The following is a 24,337-nucleotide window of genomic DNA, read 5'->3' on the forward strand; positions in this document are numbered from 1 at the left end:
GGCCCAGGTGCTAGTAGTGGGTAATTCAGGCAGTCATGGATGATGGTTCTTCTCCATCGTATTAACATTTATACTGTTACTGAATGAGGGTCGGCTAACAACCATGGTCTTACAGTTGGATCCGAGGCCAACTGTGGGAGATATGCCTGGTGAATTTCATTGTGCCGCAAGTCGCTTTCAGTGATACCCCTAGATAGCAATGCAAGAATCAACGTGTGGAATTTTTTCACCTTCTGTCTGACACTGACCTTTATAATAAAAAATCGCACGGGCTTGTGCTGATCACAGTTTGCTCGGATTCCTGCCCTACAGGCTGCCTCCATACTATACCTACTAGATACTCTATAGTATCAAAACAGGCCAGAATAGGCCTAGTGTAAAGCCCATTGAATTCCATCTGCTGGTGTTGTATGAAAACTGTAGCATTATCAGGCCTAAGCTAAGAGTCCGGAAGCTTGGGGAAAAGCTGTCTTTGTTGTAAAAGGAAGGAGAAGAAGCTCTCTGGAAATAAATACTTAGAGGCACTATACCTAACGAGTTGTGAGTATTTGAGACAGAAAGTGCCAAGAGTTCTATTGAACCAAAAGGGGTCATTAGGGGTCATTCTAAGGGTTTTTGGCACGTGACCTACCCCCTTTACAACCCCTCCCCTGTACCTTACCTAGGTAGGTAGGCAGACAAAAGAGAGAGATAGGGGCAACTCATGATCTGCCACGCGTCCTTTGCCTTTATTAAAGACGACGGTGATATATATGCCTTGACCTCAGTGCCTATGTCGTCTGATACTAACAGAGACATCTCTTGTTAGTGACCTGATCACATGCCAGAGACATCAAAGGCGCAATCATCTGATAGAGAGGGAAGATGTGTCTTTTTTTCGCTTCGAAAACAACATGGATAGATACCCTTGACAGTACAGTATTTTATAGCAGAATTGACGATCGTGAAGTGACAACGTCTAGAAGTGCAAGACGGCAAACAAATAGATCTTCCACGCTCGTGTGCTGTGTTGTCTTGTATTGTAGTAGTCGCATTAACGTCATGGCCCCCCCACAGAAAGCGAGTGAACTCTTGGAGACAAAATTGTCGCGTGCCTCTAACCTGATTGGTCGGGTGGTCGCTTCTCCCATTCGTGACCCTTGAGATGCTCCGTAAATAATATTTAATATTATTCGACCACTGCATCATCACCCTCATCACCCTCATCACCGCACTCACTCTGTGTCCTCAATCCCATATCCGTCTCTCCTCTGCTGCTCTGCCCGACACAGGAGAATCACGATTTTCTATTCGGAAGTACCGTATCAACCATCTGCTGAGCTTGCCTCTCCCGCGGAATCCCAGCGACACCGATCGGATCAGATCATAACAGCTCTCGTAGCTCTCATACAATGTCGGACACCGTCGACAATAGTGTGGTGCCTTCCATCGAGGGCCCCGATGCCTCTGGCACATCCAGCCTGGAGCTTGCTCAGACCAATGTGATCAACAGTGAGGTAATTCAGAGCTCCTCATAGCTTCATAGTCTCGCGGTCGCTAACATCCAGCAGTACACGAGCTTCCGAGGCCTTCCATAGAAAACTAACCAGCTCCCGCAGGCACCTCCTCTGCCGCCAGCGCAATCGTAAACCACCCTCTTACCCAGAGCGTTACCAGTGGTAGGGCCTCCCCATCCCCTTCCGATTCTGCATGTGGTCACTGCTTACAAGATGCAAATAGGCCCAGTTGTAGCAAATGTCAAGGAACAAACCGCGAAGACCCAGCTCGAATTGTCGAACCTCGCTGTTGCCCGCACCACCACCCCTACCAACACTGCTGCTAACGGCCAACGGCTCACCCACTACCACTCCTTCTTCTCAAGCCTGCTCTCATGGGAGAATCCCCGAGCCTCCGGCATTGCCTTCGTTTCGGTTGTCCTCTTCATCTTCGCTGCCCGCTACCTTGATATTCTACGATACGTCTTCAAGATCACATGGATGACTTTAGGTATCACGGTCTTCGCTGAGGCCGTCGGAAAGGCTATTTTGGGTACTGGTTTGACCTCGCAATTCCGCCCAAGAAAGTACTACACACTTCCCAAGGAGACCCTTGATACTCTGATTGGCGATCTTCACGAGCTCATCAACTTCTTTGTCATTGAGACTCAGCGCGTTGTCTTCGCCGAGAACGTCTTTGTCTCTGCTGCTGTACGCCCCCAACATCAATTATTGCATCAATCTGCTAACAAATCCCAGGCTTTCCTTGGTGCCTTCTTCTCCTACTTCCTTATCAAGGTTCTCCCATTCTGGGGCCTCTCCCTCCTCTCCACCTTCGTCATCTTCCTCACACCCCTTATCTACAAGAACAACAAGGAAGTGATTGACCACCACCTCGCCGAAATCTCCAACATCATCAACCAACAAACCGAGCAAGTCAAGCAACTCGCCAGTCACCATGCTGCTCGCGCCTCCGATGCCACGAAGCAATATGTTGGAGATTACTCTGCCAAGGCCCAGGGACTGCTTGGCAGTGCTCGTGGTCGTTCCTTCTCTCCTCCAGTGGCCAAGAAGGAAATCGAGGAGGTTAAGAAGGAGAACGCCCTAACTTACAAGAGCGAGGATTTCCCTGCTGCCCCTACGGAGATCCAGGCTCCCCAGGTTGAGGCCATTGAGGCTACGCCCAGTGTGCTGAAGGAGGAGGTCAAGGAGGCGGAGCCTCTGATCGCCTCATAAGATGATCACACCCAGAATCCCAGGATTATAACGAATCGGGCTTTTTCTGAGGCAGAATTTCCAGATGAAGAAGTCGATTGTGCGATTGGTGGATCTCAATGAGAATGAGCAATGACCATGGCTACGAGGTGCGATGGATGACGAATCTGGGTTTGACATGACCTCATGATACTCTTCTCATGACACTGTTACTGTATTATGTGCGAGCCTGTCCTAGCTTTCCTTTGCTGCTTTTCTTGCCTGCCTGATATAATGACTTTCGAGTCTCGATTAGGCTTTTCCTGTTGGCTGGCAGTTTTGGTGCATGGCAAGCGTGTTGTTTTGTGCGATGAGAGAGGTGGTAGGAGATTGAGTGTGAGAGGAGAATGAGAATGAGAATGAGAATGAGAATGATAATCTCTTGCAGATGGATGGCTACGGTGACGATGATGCTTAGTGACCGACGTAAAAGTGTTACTTTCCCTTCCTGCCCTCCCTAATTACTTCCATCGTCCTTAAATCTTATATTATGTCCTCGGACCTTTTAGCAGAGTACTCTTTCCAGGTCTCGCATCCCTCTCCCTTTATTCAACTATCCGATGTGCCATCGTAGCGAGTTGAGAAGTCTGATTGGCTTTTGAGAAGCTGATTCAATGTTGGGCGAGTAATTCGAGTAATTCGAGCTCCTGCCAAAGGGAGTTTGGTAGCGAACTGTCTTGGTCATGGTGGGACCGTTCCGTCAGTCTAAAACCCGGCTGCCTACCTAGTTGTAAAGATTAATCATTTGGATTGTTTGTGTAGAAGTAATCCTGCCCCTAGTACAGATTCTAAGTGATAAACGGTCAAACACCCAACTGCATGATGTCGGCCAACACTGCACCATCAACAACTCAAGGCCTAACTTTGCACACGTCGCAACCTTTTAACAGAGCTTCCTTGAGACACCGCGATCAACGTGAGTGATATTGATCTGAAAAGCTCTAATCGCAAGCCTCTGGTCTTAGACCACACATCTCAAGATGTCAACCTCATTTGAAACGTTCGGACCCCACCATAATGAGAGCTTCCTAGCGCACTTACTGGCCCAATTACTAACATTTCCTTCTAGGATACTCCTTTCTCGCCCTTTCAGATTCATTGTCGATACCGATAAGGTTCCAATCACGGTTCATGAGGCCGCGGTCGCCCAGCAGTCCCCTGCGTTGGCTGCGCTCATGCAAAGCGAAATGTCAGAGGGCATAGCTGGCGAAGCCAGGTGGGACGATGTGGATAAGGGAACCTTTGCACGATTTATCCAATTTGTATACACAGGAGATTACTCGGTCCCACAGAGCTGTGTCGTAGATGTGAGCGATCAGCACGCAAAGCGTGTATCATATCCAAAGCCGGCGCCTGCTGAGCAGCCTGCTGGCCCTGCTCTCCCCCGCTTCAGTTCTCTTAGCTACCCCACACCTAAAACTCAATCCAATATGGCAAAAGCAAGCGACAACCTGGGCAAGACGAATAGCAAGGTGCTCCTAGCTCATGCTTCGCTCTATGTCTTGGCGGAAAAGTGGGGAGTTGATACTCTAAAACAGTTGGTTTTGTCCAAGCTTCACCAAACCCTCAGCGGGGTTCGACTCGACGCATCAAAGGTTCAAGATCTTGTCGACCTCGCACGCTACATATACTCAGATGAACGAACTCCTGGCTTGAGACATGGGATCGATAAGCTAAGGGAGTTGATTTGTTATTACATAGCCGACAATGGTAGGGTTACTTCCGAGCATGCTATGTTCGCAGCTTTACTTAGGGAAGAAGGAGATCTGGCGTCAGATCTGTGGAAAATTGTGGGATCAAGAATCTGTATCGCGAAATAATAGGCCGTGGCTCTAGATGCAACGGAGGAATGCCTTACCCAGCGTGTTCCCTTCACTCTGGAGGTGGAAACCAAATATGCTAAGAAGGCTAGCAATGTTGTTTACTTGGTTCTCACGCCTTGCATAAGGCATGCTATTGTGATCCGAACTCGAGGTACTAATCGTTCGGTTGGAACTCCCACCTAATCCTTGGTTAATCACCGTCTTGGGTAAGGGAGGGAAAACCAGCAATACCTAAATCCGACCATAGATCACGATAACAGAAGAGCCTTTTGACCTTGATATAGATGAATTTAAGGTCAAGTAATAGCTCTATAAGAGGAGAATATATAGAGATACTTGTATAAGGCACTAATATTGTTTTCTTGTGCCCTTTTCTTTAAGAACCGTCTTAATACCTACGTTACCCAGTAGGTATCCAGGCAGTGAAAAGGGAAGTAAAAGAGGGAGGATGGGATAGGATCGGATTTAAGTTTTTGCGTATTGCCCTCCCTTATCCAATCATCTGATGTACCATCGTAGGTATATTAGTCATCCACCCAGCCTAGCTTCTCGAAGCGAAATGGGGTCGGACGTCACTTCACTGTCCTCTCATCCTCTCAATCACTCACGCATCGTCGAACATCAGGTATACATATACATGTCGTATATATTCAGCTGAAACTCCAAGATCTTAATTACTAGACAAGTGTCAGTATTTGAGATGAGAATCTACTGGAGTTATAGACTCTTGTGGATATAGAGAGCTTGATGGTGATCGAGCTTTGGGTTTTCTGAGCCCTTTCCTTTTTGCCCTTTCTTTCTTTATGATTGTTTGAATTTTGAGACTCTGAGATAATTGCTGTGTAGTTTTTTCATAGGAGGCATTAAGGAATTTGGATGGCTGTTTCATAAATCATACGTTGTATTACTCTATCATTTCCCGTCTCTCTGATATTCAACACAAGTCCTATCAGGGTTTTCCGTTATCGTCCAATGACCTCAAGACGCCAGTTCGACATTTTCCAGTTGTCGAAGGGAACATCCATAACCTGGACGCGAAATCCAAGTCAACATTCTTCTGTTGTCGAAGATAATACGCAATCCTGAGCACCCGTCCTATCAATCTTCCCATGCCATCGTCCATAATCTCAAATGCGAAGTCGACATTTTCCAGTTGCCGAAGAGAACACCCAATCCTGAACACCCATTTCTTAACACCCATCAATCTGCACCTGTTCATTCCTCGTTGCCTGTCCGTGCCTGTCCATACTATCATTCGTTTCCACCTGGTGCAGTGCCATCCCAGTATCCAGTCGGATTACCTGCTGTGGTGTCTGGGCTGCCAACTTCTGCAGCATCCTCCCCATCGCCTGGTGCGTGCTGATGTCCTTCTTGGGACGCTCCTTCGGGTGTAGGCCCAGCCTCCGCGGCACCTGCACCGCCCAAGGACTGGGCTTTCAGAAGGGAAAGAAGGTATACCCTTCTTGGATCATCTCGATGCATATTCAGGACCGTATTTACCGCATGCGCGAAATCCCGGTCTATATCCTGGGAACTCATGTCACCTGGGCCCCCACCTGGAGGAAATTGTGGGAAATAGCCCATTCCTGCTTGCTGACCTCCGGGACCCATAGACGGATATGGGCTACTTCCCTGACTTGTGTGTTGTACAGGAGTGTGTGATTGTGGTGGCGGGAATGGTGCGGAGCTATCCATGACATTTGATGGTTGGTATTCGCCTGTTGGTTGACCAGTACCTCCTTCAAAATAGGAGGTTTGGTGTTCGGAAAGACCCTGGGACGCGGGGACATCTTGGAATGGTCCAGATAGCTGAGGCTGAGGTTGAGGATGAACAGGACCATCATATGAAGATGACGAACTTTGTTCAGTTGGAGAGACAGCTTGACTATCTGATAGAGACTGCACATTTGCCTCTGCTGCAAGCTGTCTGTCATTGCCGCCACGAGCACCGCCACGACCAGACCCGCGGGGTCTTCCACGAGGTCGTCCACGAGGTCGTCCACGAGGTCTGACACCACCACCTCTGTTGTTCTTTCCAGCGTTTTCAGCCTTTGAAACGCTCTGTGGCGATTGGGAATCCGAAGATGACGAGGAGAGACCTGTAGCTGGGGAGATATTTGTATCAAGTCTGGATGAGGAATAGTGGGCTTCATTCCCGACATTTTCACCACCGCGAGCCTTGTTGTGCATATTTGCGTCAGAGGATCCTTCAACTCTTTTTTGCTTCTTGGATGTTTCCTCAGAGCTTTGAGGCGAGGATGAAACTGGATCCCGGGAAGTAGGTGTATTTAACCCAGGAGTGCCTGATCCAAGGTTGCCTGCTCCAAGGTTGCCTGCTCCAAGGTTGCCTGATCCAAGGTTGCCTAATCCAGGAGTGCCAAATCCAAGAGTTTCGTTTCTAGTAGTTTCGACAGAGCGAGACTTTTTGGCAGGAGTGTCGCTATCAGAGGATTCCTCAGCTTGCTTTCGCTTTCTCAGTGCGCTTCCCTCAGAGCTTTGTGATGAGGAGAAATCAGAACCCCGTGGAATAGCTGTACCAAATCCAGGTGTACCTAGTCCAGGTCTACCAACTCCAGGTGTATCAAATGCAGGTGTACTTAATCCAGGCGTGCCTAATTTAGGTGTGCTTAGTGGTGGTCTGCCCAATTTAGGTCTACGCAGTGCAGGTTTACCAAATCCAGGCGTATCAGATGCAGGCGTACCAGATGCAGGTGTACCAAATGCAGGTGTGCTTATTTCGCGCGTACCTGATCCAGGCATACCCAGTCCAGGTCTACTCAATCCAGATGTACCTAATCCAGAAGTTCCGTTTCCAACACTTCCACTGCCGCGAGACTTCTCGACATGAGTAGTGTCGGATGGGGATTCTTCAACTCGTTTCCGCTTTTTCGGTGCACCTTCCTCGATGTCTCGAAATGAGGAGAAATCTGGAACGTTTCCGAAATTCTCACCACTGTGAGCCTGTGTAGCTTTGGTATTGCCACCAGAGGGTTTCGCAACTCTTTTCCGCTTCTTTGGTGTTCCTTCCTCGGTGTTCTCTGAAGCTTGAGGGGCTGATTGAGGTTTCTTTACACGTGGAGTGCGTTTCTTTGCGGGTGACGGGGCTATCGGCTGGTAGATGGTACCCATTGGTTGAGACGGTTCTGTTGATTGGGATCCCCCACGTGGAAACAATGATGTTATTGCTGGGAGGACTGGGGTCATCATATGCTGTTGGAATTGCGGGGGAGTACTGTATTGTGGGTGAATTGGACGGGGTGAGTACAATTGGGGCTGCATATGTGGCTGTAAAGGCGATGGCAAATGTGGTTGGCCCGAATATTGAGTGTTGATTGGATAATTTGTCATTGAGAGCGGCTGTGCTTGGAAGTTGGCAGGATACCCGTATTGAGGATGAGGTATGAACTGCTGGCCCTGGTGATGGTATAGTCCTTGTGGAGCAGGAGCATGTGGCCAGTAACATGGTGGGTTCTGTGAAGCAACTGGTGCTTTGACAGGCTTGTCTTGCTGCTGTGCATGCAGTTCACGAATCCGGACCTCTCTCTTCAATGCGTCGACTACATTGTTCCAACTTGGTTCTACATCGACATACACTCCGCCTAGTTCCATTGTCTGCTTTGGGACGTGGCATTGGAACTTAAATTCTCGTTCGAACCTCTGGATTGTGGCGATGGCAGCGAAATCCCATGTGACGGGAGCCGGTTCTTGCTCTTGAGCATTATAAACATCAGACTCTTCTCGTTCAAACTGGTCGTCAGGATGTTCGATCTGGTTCGCAGCACCCTTTGGGCCCCGCTTCTTCGGACGCTTCTTCGGAACACTAACTTCAGACTCTCCCTTATCCTGAAGACCAGTCCATCCTTCTGGGAACTTTCGGGTTAAGATCGTGCAGAATCCTTCCAAGACTTCACCTTGTGCCACCTCCAACTTGTGGGTACCGCTCACGACACTATATGGAAGATAGTTCTTCTTCTGCTTTCCTAGGACCATTCCCTTCTCTAGGATCATGCTCGTCTCCTGCCATCTGCCATCATCCCTTTGTTTCTTACTTCTGATGCTCTTAAGCACCATTGGTCGTGGCGTGAATTCGTCGCTCTCCATGAAGATCTCCTGGGCGAAGGGACTTGGTCGATCAGGTGGAAGGGTCTTGACGAAATCATACAGCACCTCCATTAACTGAAGTTCGACCATCATTTGCTTAGTAGGAAGCAGGGATGCGAAGCTTTGGGATGGAGTCGCGGTCAAACTTCTTAGATCGATCCCTTTAGCTGGAGAGTTCGCGCCATGGTCTGATTCCAAGCCATGAGTCTCTCTGAGAAGCGTATCCGCGATGACTCCATCATGATTTGAAGCCATCGCGTCGACGCGTAAAGACAGTCAATTCGTGTCCTGTTGTAGATCTGTGAGGAAGTTGCGGGTGTTGCGTGTTGTGTTGTGGAGGAAGGTACTGTTGTTGATCAACGCGTTCAGAAAGTATGTGTTTAGGGAAGTCAGAAGGTAAGAAGAAGAGGGTCTCGATCTTAGATTTGGTCTTGGAATTGGTCTCGAACTCAAGAGGAAAGCGGGGAGAACTGTCAATTGCCTTTTCCCCTCCTCCTTCGTCTCGCACCGCGTACCAAGCGAGCTCCTCCCTAGGACTCACTCGTGAATTGGAGACAATTAACGAGATTTTAGCGATCGTTGATTCTCTCTTCTTGTACGCTCTCAGAGAATAGTTAGAAAAGGTCCTGGCAGACCATGGAGTTCGAGAATTAGTATCTCTTGAATCTTATGTGATGCTTTTGGGTGTACACTGTTGAGCTTTGCAGATCTGGTTCTACTGTTCATAAAGATGATCCCGTATATTTTCGATATCAACGAGCCAATGCCCAGAGCAATTGACAGATTTTCTTTTCTACCTACTGTTCCTCGATCCCAATAGTCGAATCTTGAGTCGTTGACAGTAGGTGATGGCTATCATTGTTTACTTGCTCGTTGTCTGGACTTCTTACCCACCTCAATCGAGTGCTTGAGATTAGTATCAAAGTAATTTAAAGAATACACCATTTACAGATCTCTTATTGTTGGAGTCAGTATGAGCCATCCCTAGTAGATAGACTTCTGGCGTTCAATGATACGTTTCTGTTTCCTCCTCGTTCCCCAAATTCTCTTTTGAGTCAATAATACGCGATCTCAAGCCTAAATTACTATCCTCAATCCGGAGTCTCTCAATTTGCTCCATATACACAGAAGATTAACCAGATATTGTAGCATGGATCTTCTTATATGTACTCAAACCGTACGCATCGTGATACGCGTTAAGCCCTCTCTCTTTGTTACCCCTGAACTACCAAGACGTTAAGCGAGAATGTGTCGATGATCCGAGGATGCTGGGTACCTAATGTATCCTCATCGCTAGATATCTCAAAAATTGGCTTGGTATTATTACTTTAGTTTTATTCTAGTGGAGAAGATTCTTAACAGAAGATTTTCCAAGAGTTATAGATACAGTATCTGCGAGGAAGAGGCGTTCTATCATGTCTTCGGTGTTGGATTTACGGGAGCATGCATCAACAATTACAACATGGTGGGTGTAGCTGGCTTTGCTGGGAGGACAATGGAGGGTATAGGGTAAAGAGATGAGGTTAAGGTTGTTTTGGGGGGGCTTCTAAGATGTCATGCTGTCCTGTGCCATCTTCCTTTCAAACTAAGATACAGGCCAAGACAACTTTCTCTGCATAGAGAAACGTACTGACTGCTTTGGAAAGAGAGATTTGATCTCTTGAGCCGACTTGATAGAAGAGTGAGCTTCAACTTATATGCTTTATTCTCATTGCTTACCGTTTTGTTTCCTGTGCAAATATTCATCTCTATCATTTCATTGTGCTTTGTTTCGTTACGGCACATGCAATATCCCACCTCCTTCAAGCCCGTTTGGAACCCCACATATCACACCGCTGTTCTCGACGAAACAAAATCCGGGAGAATGAGTCCCGTGCAAAGTTCCAACAGCTCCACAAATGCAGCCTTCCAGAATAACTGTTCGATTTCCTCGAAGTCTTCCTAGTGCTGTCATTAACCCTCCCAAGCACCCGAGAAATCCAAAACAAACACCTTCCTCAACCACAACAACACCACAACACCTCACCACCACCAGCCTCCATCATGGCTCGTCCCTATAAGAGCCAGCTGGAGATGATAAGGCAGAAGGCACTCGCTGATGGATGCACCCACGCAATCTTCTGGGAGAAATGGAGTGCGACGATGACCTCTGTCCTTCAGGACAATCCAACTATGAGCTCTGACTCGCAGATCTACAAAGCGGAGAAGACTTTCTTCGAGAAGCACTGTATGTATCCCCTGCCCTCCCCAAGATCCCAACTCGGGATATTCTTCTTCTATGACCGCAATTATTTATCAATCAATGGGGAAAAGGGAATGAACCATTCATGGGTCAGGATCCAAGTTTAGCTTATGTCAAGCAGACGCGTAACATGTGGTTCAAAGCTCGCAAAGACAAGATACCGATCCAAAAATGGGAGGCATGTTGGATTGAAGGACGGAGTATTTCATTCGGCAACGTGAGTAGAGAAGCAGAGCAATACCTGCTCGAGCGCTGGGTATGGAGAAAGCTTTGTAAGTTTCTATTTCTATTTCTTCTCTACCAACCAAAATCGAGAACTCCTTTCCAATGAGCGAGAGAGAGAGCTTGGAGGGGATCAAAAACTCACAGATTTTTTTCAATTTTCAAGGGTCCAACAATTCGCATTTCCCGGGTGCGGATCCTCGAAAACCAACCACCACCACCCCCTTGGGAAAAACTAAAGCTTGCACTCACGAAAACAAAGATAAAGCATTCACCGCCTCGTCTGCTGCGAAAAAGCAGGAACCGAAAAAGCAAGAACCAGCTCGGATTCAGAGACCAGAGATTGACCTTTATCGCTCAGGACCTCAACCTGTTCTTGCCAAAGCCCCCGAGACCGTATTCGCCCCATCGCTGGATATCAGAACTGCTGAATCCTCGGGAAGCCAGGTCGTTCAATTCAATAATAATAATCCACCAAGCCAGCCCGATACTCTTGAGCCAAACCACGCGACTTGCCTTTCAGCAGACGCACCAGCGGGTTCCCGCAGCACAACGCGACCCCCAGCATTCCCATCTCAAACCACGAAGTCAGAAATCAACTCCCCGAGCAAAGTGAATGAAAAGGCCTTGACTACAATCCCTTCTCAATCGTTATCTAAGGAGAAAGCTGCAGGTTCACAGGTGAAGACTGAAGAAAACACGCAGGGCTTCAGTTTAAGAGACGAGGTCGGCGAGATAATTGACTACTTGATGGCCGATGTTTGGCCACCCCCGACACACAAGAGAGCATTATCTCCATCGATGGATGACGGAGGGGGGGCAGGTGTGTTGGGAAATAAGAAGAGAGTGAAGAGAGAGGAAGGGGAATGAAGTGGATGTGTATGACCTATATCATATGTGATTCTTGGAAGTATTGAGATGTGTCAAGAAATGGTGTAGTAAATGACGCCCAGGGCAATTCCGAGGATGTTCGTATCTGACTCGATCCTTGATTAATAAAGACTAAGCCCGCGCTGCTTATTACATTATTCACAATAAGAGGATCTCGAGATTTCATACCTGGTTTACAATCAGGCATTCATTTCATTGCCAGGTATCGTGTATGAGAGTGTAAAACGCCTCAGTCACTAGTACTCTGACACCCTATTCACAACCCCTCCTCCCCCTCCCCCCGACGTCCGTAGTTCATCAGTCCAAGAAGGATGTGCCTGAACGCCCACGCTCGTATCATACATACATACACAATGCCCAATCCCAATCTCAAGTCGCCCAATTGATCGCTTCCTTATGTATGCTGCAATGCAGCCGGGTATCATCTTCATCCACGATCTGTTCCCAATCCATCCATCTCTGCAGACCTGTGCCACCTTTCCACCAACCAACAACTTAAATAGGTACCTAATGCAATCGTTGAGAAGAGAAGCAAAATGAAAATACCAAACTCCTATGCATCCCTTCCTTCCTCTGTCTTTCTGCTCTAAAATTTCTTTCTTGTCTTTTTTTGTTGTCCATCCAAGGGATAACAATCTTTAACTGCCAAAGAGAAGAAAGCCTAAATCAAATCGAGCATTGAGGGGTTAATGCGTCGTCTTCTTCCGGGGCCTCTCCTCGGTCTCTGTCATCCCTTCCATCAGCACCTGGTGTTGCTTCATATTCTCTCCATGCTGTTGGCATGCACCATCCCACCACTGAAGCACCGCAATGTCCTCCTGTAAGCCCTTTCTGTAAAACTTAATACCTTCACCATTCATCCATCTTGTCGCGCCAAGGGTATCGTTCTGATTCTTTCTTGCCACCAAATGCAACATCATGCGAGTAGAGAACAGATCCCACTCACGCATGTAGGTCTTGAATTTCTCCTCGTACGCGCTGTAGGTCTCTTTCGTAGGAGGCAGGAGGGCGGCGGGAATTTGTGGTGCAACCGGGGGGGTAGGTAGATCCATATTGGAGATTAAATCCTGAATCTTCAGGTCTTCAAAATTTACTTTGAGGGACTCGGTATCCGTTGGAGGTTGACTTGTTGCAGCGGCACGCTTCGGAGCCTCAGAGTTGACCTTTGCTCCCATTCCTTCACTGGCATTTGGCGCAGGGGTTGAGGCTGAGGCCGCAGGAGGCATATCGACATCCATTGCATCAGGGCTTGATGGTGCAGCGGTTGCGGGTGGAGCCGCGGTTGCGGACTGTTTGCGACCTTGGAAAATAGGTTCGTCCGACGTGTCTCCGTCATCAACGACTGCAGCAGTGCCCATCGTTGGTCTAGGAACTCGTCTTCTGGATGGGCGCTGGGCCATGGTTGGTTTGACTATAGGAGTGACTGGAGGTTGCATGAAGGTTTGAGGTTTGAAAGTTCCAGCCCATTCGGCTTGAGAAAACTTAGCACCACGGGGGAAAACTGGTGGTTCTGGCTCGGCCTGCGCTTGGGTGAAGTTCGAATCAGTGGGTCGGACCTTGGTAGGCGATCTTCCTCTTGAGCGGCTGCCCGACTGTGCACGTGGACGATGTGCCAGATTCGCTGTTTTCTGCTCGGGTATAAAATGGCTTGCCTCAAATGTTGCATGCCAATCTTCTGGTGTGAATTTTGTGTTGATGGATTCGGTACTATGAGGTCTGAAACTTGAAGGGGCCGTGCGTTTGAAGGTATCGGGATCGAGTTTGAAGGAGAATCTAGAACGGCCAGAATTGTTAGCATTAATCTGATCAACTTCTTGCCAAAAGCGACGAGAGTTTTCAGCTCCATTAGATTTCAGAGACGGGCTACTCAAATGCTTCTGGCTCATGGATGGACTTAACGTCGCATGAGACTCCCTGTATTGAGAGAAAGCAGGAGATGCAGCATTGAAGTTTAATTGCGCTGGCATTTTGCTACTATCGGCATTTGAGCCATACTTCCCATTGAAAGGAGTATGGGGTGAGTTTGAATTGCCTGCATGGCGCTTGCTAATAAGACGGTCGAGCATGGAGCGCTGGGTCTCTTCCAACGGGAAGAGGTTTTGGCCTGCAATTCCACTAGGAGATGTGACAGGCTTCTCGCCATCAGAGTTCGGGAATAAATTAGGCCACTTGCGGTAGCAATCATAGCCTGAGTAGGTACTAAATGGCTTTAGGGGCGGGGCTGAATAAGGGTTTTTAGATAAAGTCGGACCCGACACTGTCGGTAGCTTGTCTTCAAAAGTTGATTTCCTGTCGTGGGATTTTGAATTGTAAAAGGAAAAGTCGTACATTGAAGGGCCGTTATCAGACTTGGTATTGCTCTTATCCGTAGCAGCAGAAGGTTCATCTGAAGGGAGATATGTTAGCGGCAATTCTGGCAGAGATTCGCTTGGCTCCATTTTCTGAAACTGCGATATTGGGATAGACTTACGTGGTTTTTGCGATTCATTTGTTCCATCTGCCATCGGCTGACTAAACATAGATGTTGTGCTGAACTGACCGGTCTTGGGAGGAGTAGACCTGGTGTTCCCAGCATTTGCAAAGGTTTGTGATGCGCTTGCAAAGGCTGGAGCCCGGCGAGGCGTTTTGGTTCTGAGTTTAGGCGCATCATCGGAACTAGAGTCATCAGAATCCGGAGCAACGAATGCCGGTTTGAAGGCTCCCGCAGGGGTTTCTTGTGAATGAGGTCGGGGAGGGGAGTTCAGCTTTGAATCGGAACCAACTCTTGGCATATCATTTGACGAATATCGATTAGATGGTACACGAGTGCTCTTTGATCTGCTCATGTTAGCACTTTCGAAAGGGTTGAACTTTTCTCCCCCGTGTGTGGCATAGGGTGTACTTTGACGAGGCTCAAATGCAACGTCAACCCGTTCTCTGAATTGCCCCAATGGGTCAACTGGGGGCCGCTCATACGTAGAAGCGCCGGCATCTCTTGGAGGTGGAACTTGAGCAGACCTATCGCGTTGTGTAAAATAAGCACCTCTTGGTGCAGCAGGTTCATCTCCACCTGGTGTGTTTGGCATGAACCCTTTTCGATTTGACGAAGTTTGGCTAGTGGCTCTCCTATGAGGACTTGATTGGAATTCGCCAGATACGGGGCGCGATTTGGTTCCCGAGGGATTCTTTGAACGGCCAGTCTCATCTCGGGTCGGTCTGGGTGTTCCTTTGGGTATTGGGCCAGCTCCGCTGAATGCGGAACCCGACCCATGTGGGGGGACTCTCTCTCTCATTCTCTCCCATGCTTCATATGTGCTTCTCCTAGCTTCGGCTCCCTCCTGTGCTGTCTTATTTGCAGACTGCCTAGGTGTCTCAAAATTCTTATAGCGTTGAGCTCCGGCAGAGGGTGGTGGAGGTCGGCGAGCTGTAGGAGGTTTGGGTGGTGGGGGATATTGCGAAGCGACATTAGACCAAGGATTTCCTCGCGGGTTCCCTCCTGTTCGGTAGGTGTTGCTAGGTCGAGGGCGGTTTGCATCATACTTTGCACGTTCGTGAGCATCTGTGAGCACTTCATGTGCCGACTGGATCTTTTGAAATCTAGCAGTGACCTCGCTTTCACGTCCCGGGTTGCGGTCTGGGTGGTACAAGAGCGCTATCAGGCGCGGTTAGCTAGGTGTCAAAAAGCTACAAGTAACAGGCAGTATACCTAGTTTCTTGAACTGTTTCTTAATATCATTGACATCTGCATTTGGAGAGATCTCAAGATCCCCGTAGTAGTCTCGAGTCAAATCCGCCCTCACCATGGCGCAAACGTGGCTCACTGAGCCCGAGAGACCAAGTGAACGCGGTTTGCTTTGCCTGAGGAAAGTCTCATGTGAATTCAGTCGCGTCTAGTCGTGTTCCCTGTGCGAAGTCGTGTTCGCCCTGCCAGGCGTGGGTCAAAGATACACCTGTTCTTGGCGATTTGTATGCTTGTTGATGTCTAAAGAGACTCCTTTATGACTAGCGCGCAAGCAGCAGCGCGTGCTCAGTGAGCGGGCAAATGACTGGAACACAACACAGAGGTATCGATTTATGTCCGTCGCGGTTGTGGAGGGAGGAGAAGTAAGGTGGTTGAAGTTTTCGCAGAGCAAGCCTGTCGAAGTGTAGGACGGTAGAGCTATCGGTTGCCTTGTGATACCGCGATAAATACGCGAATTCACTTTCGACACGCAAAAGGAAAATAAGGAGAAAAACCAAGGGAACTTCTTTGTTTTCAAGGCTTAAGGAGTGTGGCTTGATGATTTCCAAGAGGCTATGGAAAAGACATAGCCTACTGGATCCCACACAAGAGGAGTGTTCTCTTCTACGGGGAATGCTGTGCGGGACAATCTTCCTGGGGTCCTTTCGCCTCTGCTGTGTTGTCGCTTCTAACGCTTTTCGGTCACCGCTTTTATCATGGCAATCGCTGGAATAGCATAAGCCAAAGAAGGTGAAGACCGTCAAGAAGGCAAAGAAGGCAAGATAGGTAATCATAAGAATAAGAATCATTCCATAATGCATTAGTCCTTTTTCTTCTCTCTATGCTCGCCCCATGAAGACGCCACCAAACACCAGTAATAACAAACGGCCATCGTCAGTCTACCTACAAGACCATCCGGACCCTGCCTATACAACACCAGACAATTTATAACAGTGATTAAACCATAGAGTCATATGTCCACCCGCCTTGCCTCCGCACACGCTCTCTTGCTTCCAGATCCTTTCGGATCTCGTCTTCAGTGAGACGGTCCTGTCCACTCCAATTGGCACTTGATGTCCGTGCCCGGAACTTGTGCCATCTATCCTTGCTCTTGCTAAAGACTTCTTCCATATTCAACGGCCCGGGCCGCCCAAAGATCTCAGTTGGATCAATGGTCTCTTGCTTAGCGAGTTGCTTCCGCAGATCTGGAGAGTTGGTCCAACCCATAGCAACAAACTCATCTGCAGCATCAGAGTCTTCATCTTCCGAGTCGGTATTGATTTCCGGAAGCTCGATATTCTCCCCATTCTGGTATCGTGGGGAGGATTTGGCAGCCGATTTTGCGGTTGATTTTCCTCCATGGGGAGGTTGACCGGGTCGCGCTGGGGTCTTATGTTGAGTGTTGCCCTGGTTTGAGCTCGTAGCAAATGGGATGGGCGCCTTCGATATTTGAGCCATATCCATTGGATGGGCCGGCTTTGATTGGTTGTGCTGGGCTATGAGAGTGCTTCTTTGAAGGTTGGCGGGGGGCGGCGCATTGGCGTACCCGCTAGAAAAGATTGACTTGGTTGGCACATCCTGTGAGAGGTGAGCAAGAAGTGATCCAAGGTGCAGATTTAATTCACATACCTTTTGACGACTGCTAGATTGACGAATAGGAGGTGCCTTCATCTTCGGCTGGGGCTCAGTCGTATCGTCGTCACCCTCGAAATCCTCACTGGTCTTACGGCGCTTAGAGTGGTGGCTATCGTTGTGATAGGATGGCGGGTTACGCTGAGTCGTGGGACGAGAATGGTGCTCATCTCCAGCGTCTTGCGGTAAAGGCCGTTTCGGGGGAACTTTCGCGGTATTGTGCAGGACCGAGTTGACAGGCCTGTTAGGATCATCTTGTGGTCGATGAACAGTGGAATTTGTACGAGGTAGCCTTGCGTGGCTCATGTCGTTGCGCTGCTGCGGAGCATGAGGTAATGACTTATCTTGAAGCATGGAGAGAGTAAGGTCGCCATTAGGTTGCGGGCGTATAGCAGGAGGCGGGGCCCCCGTCTGTTTCGCCTTCTCCATCTCCAATTTCCTCTTTTCCATAGCTTGCCGGGACGCACTCTTCTTTGCATCAGCCAAACTAACAGCGTGTTCTCTCTCCCGTTGCACTGCGCGCTGACGTTCTGCTTCTTGACGGCGTGCCTGCTCTTCTTTGCGTCGTTCTTCCTCCTTATTAGCAGCCCGTTGTCGCTCAACTTCTTGCTTAGCCTCTCGTTTTCGCTGAGCGGCAAGTTCATCCTACTACGGGTCAGTTATCAATGGCAAACCATTAGATATACACATACCTGCTCCTTCTTTCTCGCCGCAGCCTCTAATGCCTTCGTTGCTGCAGATCTGAAGCTGCTATTTGAAGCCTTACTCTGCACTGAACTGGTGCTGACTTTGCTTCTCAAACCTTGGGTAGACCCCGCTGTAGGAGCACCAAGCGATTCCTGAAGAGTAGCAGCAAGAGTGGAGTTGGATGGATGATATTGATGACCACGTTGGGACCCAGTATCGACTCGAATGACCGTTGGAGGTTTCGCTTTCGTGAGTGGCTCCTTTGCTGGTCTCAGGGGACGTTTTGCAGGAGGTCTTCCAATTTGGGATCTCGCTTTAGGAGCAGGCGGAGGTATGGCGGCGACCTCCGGCATCTCAATGTCTTTATTTGACAGCTCGTCTGTACTAGCAGCAGCGGCAGCAATTCCTTCTGCCTCCAACTGAGCTTTCGTCTTGCGGGGGCTGCCCCGTGCCGCCTTGGGCACATTCACCTCGCTTGCTTTGGCAATCTTTTCTTGCTCCTTGCGAGCAATAACCTCTTTATGCATGACTGCAACCCTTTCCTGCTCAAGATGATACACTCTTGCCTCCTCTTGCACCTTCTGGCGAGCTTTCTCTAACTGATCTGCCATTTTCTGCGCCTCCTTCGCTTCCTTAGCCTCCCGGGCTTCTATTGCCTCCTCTTCTTTTCGTCGTTCCTCTCGCTCTGTTGAGGCCCGAGTCCTTCGTGTACTAGGCTTTCCAGGACTATTTGGTACGGGTTGAGAATCTTGACTCTTATTAGGGCTATTCTGCATCTGATAGGCTTGCGTATTCCGAAGCACTTCCTCGAAAGATGGCTGTGAACTCATGCCGATCTGACTTGTAGCCGGTGACATAGTTGCTGTTTTAGCCTCTGCACTGACGACCGCACTACTGGCAAATAACCCCCTTGACGTCTTGAGAATTGATGAGAATTTATCCTTTGCAGCCTTCAATGGACTGCCTCGGGGAATTCTTGACGGGGATTTTGGAGGTGTTGTTGCATCAGCCGATCCGGTCGAAGGATTTGGGTTAGACACAGAAATCGATTTCTGATTTTCTGACGATTCTACTTCTTTGGGGGGAGAGCGGAGCACCGATGTCGACGCCGACTTCATGTGACCCAGGGGACTCGTTCTCTCGGGAACAGCCACCTCGCGAAGAGGAGATCTCTGTCTGTCGTCATCTCTTTTGGGGACACTGAATTGTGGGTCTCCAATGCTCCCTGTCCCATGAATACCTTCCATCACATCGGTAGAGTGACTTTTCGATATCTGTAATCGCGGACTGAAAGTTGAATGTTCGGCTGGTGCAGCTGTAGGAGGACCAATCCAACTATCCTCTTCGTCGTCCGGAAAGGCTCCAGGGGCGATGAATGGAGATTTGTGTTGGGGAGACCTGTGTTGAGGAGCCTCTTGGACAGTTGAAGCGTGGTTCACTTGAGTTGCCTGCAAAGGAACCGCCCCACTGTTCGCGATTGACTTAGAAGCCGGTCGAGCGTTCGGCTGGGATTTTCCAAGCATGCTGATTTGGTCTTGCAGTCGTTGGGTAGACGTCTTATTATGAAGACGCGACATTTTAGATTCGCCATCTGTATCCTCCTGGCCAGGCTCCTCGATGTCCATCTCATCATGATCCAGGTCGCGTTGATTCTCTTGTCTCACACTTCCAAGGCTCTTCCCACCGGTAGCCCTCCCGTAATAGCTAGTTCTCGACTGTTCCAATTGACCTGTGCGTGATAAGCGGTTTCCAATGCTTTTCTTCGTAGTGATCGGTTCTCTTGCAGGCAATGAAGCAAAGTTTAAGCTACTCTTCCGAACGATAGGCCGAATTGGACTTGAACCATCAGATTGAGACTGAACATCATCTATATGCTCGTCCTCCGCTACTGGAGCTACCTCCTCGGGCTGTGCAGTCTTGATTGGAGATTTGACTACTGCTTCGGGCTTGTGAGGTGACTGTTTCTGAGGAGATGGAAGTTCCTCGGTTTGGTCTTGTACTGGCGACTCAGGGATGGGAGACGTAGTTTTCTTCGGCTCTGGACTTCGTTTTGGGGATTCCTCCACAACCGCTACATCTTCCGCCAAGTTCCTGGTTTGCTCTTCTTTCGCGGATTGAAATGAGGCCTCTGTTGTTTGTCCCTCACCTGAATCGCGGGCTTGAACTGTAGCATCTTCGACGACGGGTGGCTCCGTTAGACCAGACTTGGGTGATGATGCTTTCGGTGAAGTATGGACATCTGTAAGCGCATCGGATTGAGGCACTTGGATTTCTCGGCTGTCTTGGGTCGCGTCATTCCTTTGACTTCCAAAGTACCCAGAGTCCGCTAAATAGTTCACTGGTGGTTTCGTTGCGAAGGGATCCTCAATATCCAATTTTGTTCGCTCGGGCTCCGGTTCTGATGGTCCTGGTCCATCTTCGGCCACTCGGAATGTTGGTGTGGGCTTCTCAAAGTGGTTTTGTCGAAATGGACTGGGTCCAGCTCTCGGTGTCGCTGAAAATACTTCTGATAGAGGCTTCTGTGTGTCAGTATTCGTTGGAAATAATCGCGTTTATTCCACCTACCGCGCGTACTTCCAATGGATTGACCTTCCGTGCTGTTCTTGGAGTCTTCCCTCGTAATTTCCCAGGTGTCTTGAATATTTCTGCCACGTTCCTGCAGTCATAGGATTAGCCCTGCTTATTGTCGAAGGGTTGTTTACTTACACTTGATTTTCACTAAATATCTCAGCCATATGTTCATTCAGCCAGTCCACCTCATTTCGTGCTGAGAAGGTAAACTCCTCTGCTTCTGATTCCACTATCTGCAAGGCAGAAGACCGCTCTTCTGATATCCATGATGCTGATCCGACTTGCAATCGCGGGTTTGCTCGGATAGGCGCCATCGTTGATGGATCAAAACAGTGCGCGTCGACCTATGACGCGTGTCGCAAGTCGGTGGGTTGCTTCGAAGTCGGGGTTATGAAATCATGTCGTGCGCTCGTCCACAGCTGGATAGAAGGTAAGGTCGTTAATTTTGTCGTAGCTGTTGGGTGCTGAAGCGGTCGAGTCGTGCGTGATGCCGCGCGAGATCATTGTTTTGGTCGCTCCCTAATGCAGCTAGCCCACCTCCCAGTGCGGACTAGGCCGAGGTCAGGTGACAATGCGCCTATGTGCGGTAGCGGGGGATACCTTCCCGGCAGCCCCTCCCGAACCTCTTGCCATTAACCGTTGATCATTCTTATTATTAAGGTAACGTACAGTACGAGTATTCTGTTTTCCTTGCTCTTCTTGCAATATTTGCTTTCTCTGGAATATTTTAGGGTAGAGATCCCCTTGCTTGAATCTAGAATCTCAATCCACGCAGCACATCGTTGAATACTTTGTAAAGCATGTCTCGAAGATCTATTCCGAGATGCTTCAACCAAGCCAAGCGTCTCTCCTTTCCCCTTCCTTATTCTCGTTCAAGACCGTTTTCTATATCAGCACCGCGCCGTATGAATCCTTTGATGGAGACAAGTGGGTTCTCAGATACGCAGTTACAAGTGAGAGAGGCGATTGCAAAGATATGCTCAAACTTCCCAGACGTGAGTTCGGATGACTCGGACCTTGATAGAAGTTTTGTTGAATGTTTTTTTCAGGAATACTGGGCGGCCCATGATGAGTCCGGAGAGTACCCCCATGAATTGCATGCGGCCTTATCAAAAGATGGCTGGATTGGAATTGCCCTACCAGAAGACCTCGGTGGGTCTGGATTGGGGATATCAGAAGCCACGATGATGTTGCACACAATTTCAGAGTATGATATCTCACCTATTTCACGTCCTTACCGCCATCCAACACTTGGTTCTATGAGATAGCCTAATTGTTGTGATTTTAGGAGCGGTGCTGGCATGGCAGGAGCTCAATCTATCCACGCCAGTGAGTCTTTCTAGACATCCCTCCGTCATTTATGTATTTCGTTTTATTCATTTAATTATTCCAGATGTATACGCCACTCAACCGGTAGCCAAATTTGCAACCCCAGAGCAACGACAAAGAATGTTACCAAATCTTATCAATGGCAAGTCACGGGTCTGCTTCGGAGTGACAGAGCCAAACACCGGTCTTGAAACTCTGAAACTCAGGACCCGAGCCGTGCGTGATGGAGACAACTACAAGGTTTCCGGCCAGAAGATATGGATTTCCTCTGCTCAAGTAGCCTCAAACATGGTTCTGCTTGCACGCACCACTCCGCTGGAGGAGGTTAAAAAGCCATCCGAAGGCCTCTCACTCTTCTTCATTGATTTCGACAAGAACCAGCCGGGACTCGAACTGAAGAAGATCAAGAAGATGGGCGGAAGAGCAGTGGATGCTAATGAGGTTTTCTTCGATAACTATAGTATCCCCAGCGATTCATTGATCGGGAAAGAAGGCCAGGGATTCAAGATCGTCCTCCATGGTATGAATGCCGAACGATGTCTTCTCGCTGGAGAAGCACTAGGACTTGGCTACGCTGCTTTGTACCGAGCTTCGAGATACGCCAAAGAGCGAATCGTATTTGGGCGTCCTATTGGGATGAACCAGGGGATCCAGCATCCTCTCGCGGATGCTTACATGCACCTTGAAGCTGCGAAGTTGGCCACGTACCATGCCGCAAGACTCTACGATCAGTCAAGGACAGATGAAACTATTACGCTAGCAGCGGTGGGAGTCGCATGTAATAGTGCTAAGTATTTGGCTGCTGAGGCGGCATTCAAGGCTTGCGAGAGGAGCGTATTGAGTTTAGGCGGGATGGGATATGCACAGGAGTATCATGTAGAGAGGTATTTGAGGGAATGTTTTGTGCCTCGGATTGCGCCTGTATCGAGGGAGATGATTATGAATTTTGTGGGAGAAAAGGTCTTAGGCTTGCCCAGAAGCTACTGAGCTGCTTTCAGGTAGCACTATGATATTTATGCTGTCAGACAAGCCTGTAGAGGTTTGACAAGGAAAAAAAGGCGCACTCGATTCTAGCTTTGATTCAATTTAATTGCCACGTGTAGTAAGCAATCCTTGGTCAACCACTGAAACCCAGTGAGGCAAATTGTACAAGCTATGGGTTTCCTACAAAATCTAATTATTTTCAGCCCTACGGTTTACGCAGAATAAATACTCAAATTGGGGGGGTTACGATCAGAGCCAGTCAATAGGTATACATTCAACTAGGCCCGTGTGTTTCAGGGACGCCTCCAACGCCGAACTCCCAACTTCGGCTATGCCTCGCCTCCCTATTTCTTCAATGCCGCAAACCTCTTCGCCAACTCGTCAACATCTGGTATTGTGCCTCCAACTGGGCCCTTACTCTGCGTACCCTTCCCACTGCTAACATCTTGCATCTTCTTGCTTGGCTTCAAATCCAATGCTCCGACTTTGACCCTCGGGTGTAGATTGTCTGTGCTTGGACTCGGCGGGTTGACCCTGAGTGGACTACTCGGCCCAAAACTCCTCGGAGGTGTTGCCCGACTCAGCTCCTCCCGCTCATCCTCCCTTTTGCCCGTCTCTGGCCCCCCTGCCAATATCGGCTCCTCGAGATTCTTCTGCGCCTGCCCTCCACTTGGATTCTCATCCTCATCATCATCGATGTATTGCGGAGGATCCCCCTGTGGTCTTTTGGGCCAGTCAACCCCATACGTCCTTGCGATCTCTTCCAAATATCCATTGACCAACTCCTGACTCGGTGGCGTAACCGCCAATTTCTTCAGAACCTTCTCAGACACATGCGCATCTGGCTCCATCGCCTGGAGCGCAAACTCCTTGCCATATTTATCCACCAGTAACGCTCTCACACTCTGCAGCTCCTTTATATCCGTTCTCGGCGCCGCGTATATCAAGCTCTTTACCGCCTCTTCCAATCCCGGGTCGCATGTGGGCGATTCCATGAGGCCGGTGCGCGCAAGTAGGAGCTCGCAGTACAACTCGAGGATCTCGTGAAGCTCGGTGGTAATGTCTGACCGTATTATATTCTCGACGCGGATTTTCGCACTCTCGACTTTCCCGATCTCGAGAAGCTGCGCCATGGCTCGACGCTGTTGTTTGGATACGGCTTCATCTTTTTGCTGGACCATGCGCAGGCGCGCGATTGAGAGCTTGAGTTGCACTTTGAGCTTTGCCTTGAAGATGTTAGCTTTGGATTTTGAAAACCCATGAGGGTTTCAAGAAGGGTAACAGACTATCAAGGAAGATGAGGGCGCCATCGTGATGTTTGGCTTGAGTTCTCTCAAGTGAGGGACATGTTGCAAGGCGGGGGAGCATGCCTGATAACTACGGTCATCGGCAAATGCTAGCCGCGCAGCTAGTATCAACTTCACGA

At 49.0% G+C, this 24,337-nt stretch overlaps 8 protein-coding genes across 8 annotated transcripts; 4 read left to right on the plus strand and 4 right to left on the minus strand.

Moving 5' to 3' along the window:
* Positions 1-1,184: 1,184 nt before the first annotated feature.
* M430DRAFT_39914 (hypothetical protein) lies at positions 1,185-2,711 on the plus strand (the record flags this gene model as incomplete). Its single annotated transcript, XM_024867351.1, has 4 exons — positions 1,185-1,491; positions 1,599-1,658; positions 1,720-2,186; positions 2,235-2,711. The coding sequence occupies exons 1-4, from the start codon at positions 1,392-1,394 to the stop codon at positions 2,709-2,711; spliced, it is 1,104 nt and encodes a 367-aa protein (XP_024724486.1). The 5' UTR covers positions 1,185-1,391.
* A 714-nt stretch (positions 2,712-3,425) lies between these two features.
* On the plus strand, positions 3,426-4,748 carry M430DRAFT_208026 (hypothetical protein). Its single transcript, XM_024864370.1, has 2 exons — positions 3,426-3,729; positions 3,799-4,748. Exons 1-2 carry the CDS (start codon positions 3,710-3,712, stop codon positions 4,547-4,549), a joined length of 771 nt encoding a protein of 256 aa, XP_024724487.1. The 5' UTR covers positions 3,426-3,709; the 3' UTR covers positions 4,550-4,748.
* A 967-nt stretch (positions 4,749-5,715) lies between these two features.
* Positions 5,716-8,908, minus strand: M430DRAFT_39916 (hypothetical protein; the record flags this gene model as incomplete). The annotated part of the gene is made up of 1 exon (XM_024867352.1): positions 5,716-8,908. One exon carries the CDS (start codon positions 8,906-8,908, stop codon positions 5,804-5,806), a length of 3,105 nt encoding a protein of 1,034 aa, XP_024724488.1. The 3' UTR covers positions 5,716-5,803.
* Positions 8,909-10,696: 1,788 nt separating this feature from the next.
* Positions 10,697-11,987, plus strand: M430DRAFT_16599 (hypothetical protein; the record flags this gene model as incomplete). The annotated part of the gene is made up of 2 exons (XM_024863493.1): positions 10,697-10,880; positions 11,380-11,987. 2 exons carry the CDS (start codon positions 10,697-10,699, stop codon positions 11,985-11,987), a joined length of 792 nt encoding a protein of 263 aa, XP_024724489.1.
* Positions 11,988-12,566: 579 nt separating this feature from the next.
* On the minus strand, positions 12,567-15,889 carry M430DRAFT_208043 (hypothetical protein). The gene is made up of 4 exons (XM_024864371.1): positions 15,694-15,889; positions 14,479-15,639; positions 14,337-14,394; positions 12,567-13,781 (listed from the first exon to the last, which is right to left on the minus strand). Exons 1-4 carry the CDS (start codon positions 15,788-15,790, stop codon positions 12,695-12,697), a joined length of 2,403 nt encoding a protein of 800 aa, XP_024724490.1. The 5' UTR covers positions 15,791-15,889; the 3' UTR covers positions 12,567-12,694.
* A 641-nt stretch (positions 15,890-16,530) lies between these two features.
* On the minus strand, positions 16,531-21,062 carry M430DRAFT_116038 (hypothetical protein). The gene is made up of 5 exons (XM_024861616.1): positions 20,734-21,062; positions 20,593-20,683; positions 18,033-20,543; positions 17,338-17,985; positions 16,531-17,286 (listed from the first exon to the last, which is right to left on the minus strand). The coding sequence occupies exons 1-5, from the start codon at positions 20,910-20,912 to the stop codon at positions 16,666-16,668; spliced, it is 4,050 nt and encodes a 1,349-aa protein (XP_024724491.1). The 5' UTR covers positions 20,913-21,062; the 3' UTR covers positions 16,531-16,665.
* Positions 21,063-21,398: 336 nt separating this feature from the next.
* On the plus strand, positions 21,399-22,914 carry M430DRAFT_94813 (hypothetical protein; the record flags this gene model as incomplete). The annotated part of the gene is made up of 4 exons (XM_024869866.1): positions 21,399-21,593; positions 21,648-21,805; positions 21,887-21,927; positions 21,992-22,914. 4 exons carry the CDS (start codon positions 21,399-21,401, stop codon positions 22,912-22,914), a joined length of 1,317 nt encoding a protein of 438 aa, XP_024724492.1.
* A 341-nt stretch (positions 22,915-23,255) lies between these two features.
* Positions 23,256-24,221, minus strand: M430DRAFT_95231 (hypothetical protein; the record flags this gene model as incomplete). Its single annotated transcript, XM_024869880.1, has 2 exons — positions 23,256-24,137; positions 24,198-24,221. 2 exons carry the CDS (start codon positions 24,219-24,221, stop codon positions 23,256-23,258), a joined length of 906 nt encoding a protein of 301 aa, XP_024724493.1.
* Between the last annotated feature and the right edge of the window lie 116 nt (positions 24,222-24,337).

The sequence above is a fragment of the Amorphotheca resinae genome (genome assembly GCF_003019875.1).
Source record: "Amorphotheca resinae ATCC 22711 unplaced genomic scaffold M430scaffold_2, whole genome shotgun sequence".
NCBI lineage: Eukaryota > Fungi > Ascomycota > Leotiomycetes > Helotiales > Amorphothecaceae > Amorphotheca > Amorphotheca resinae.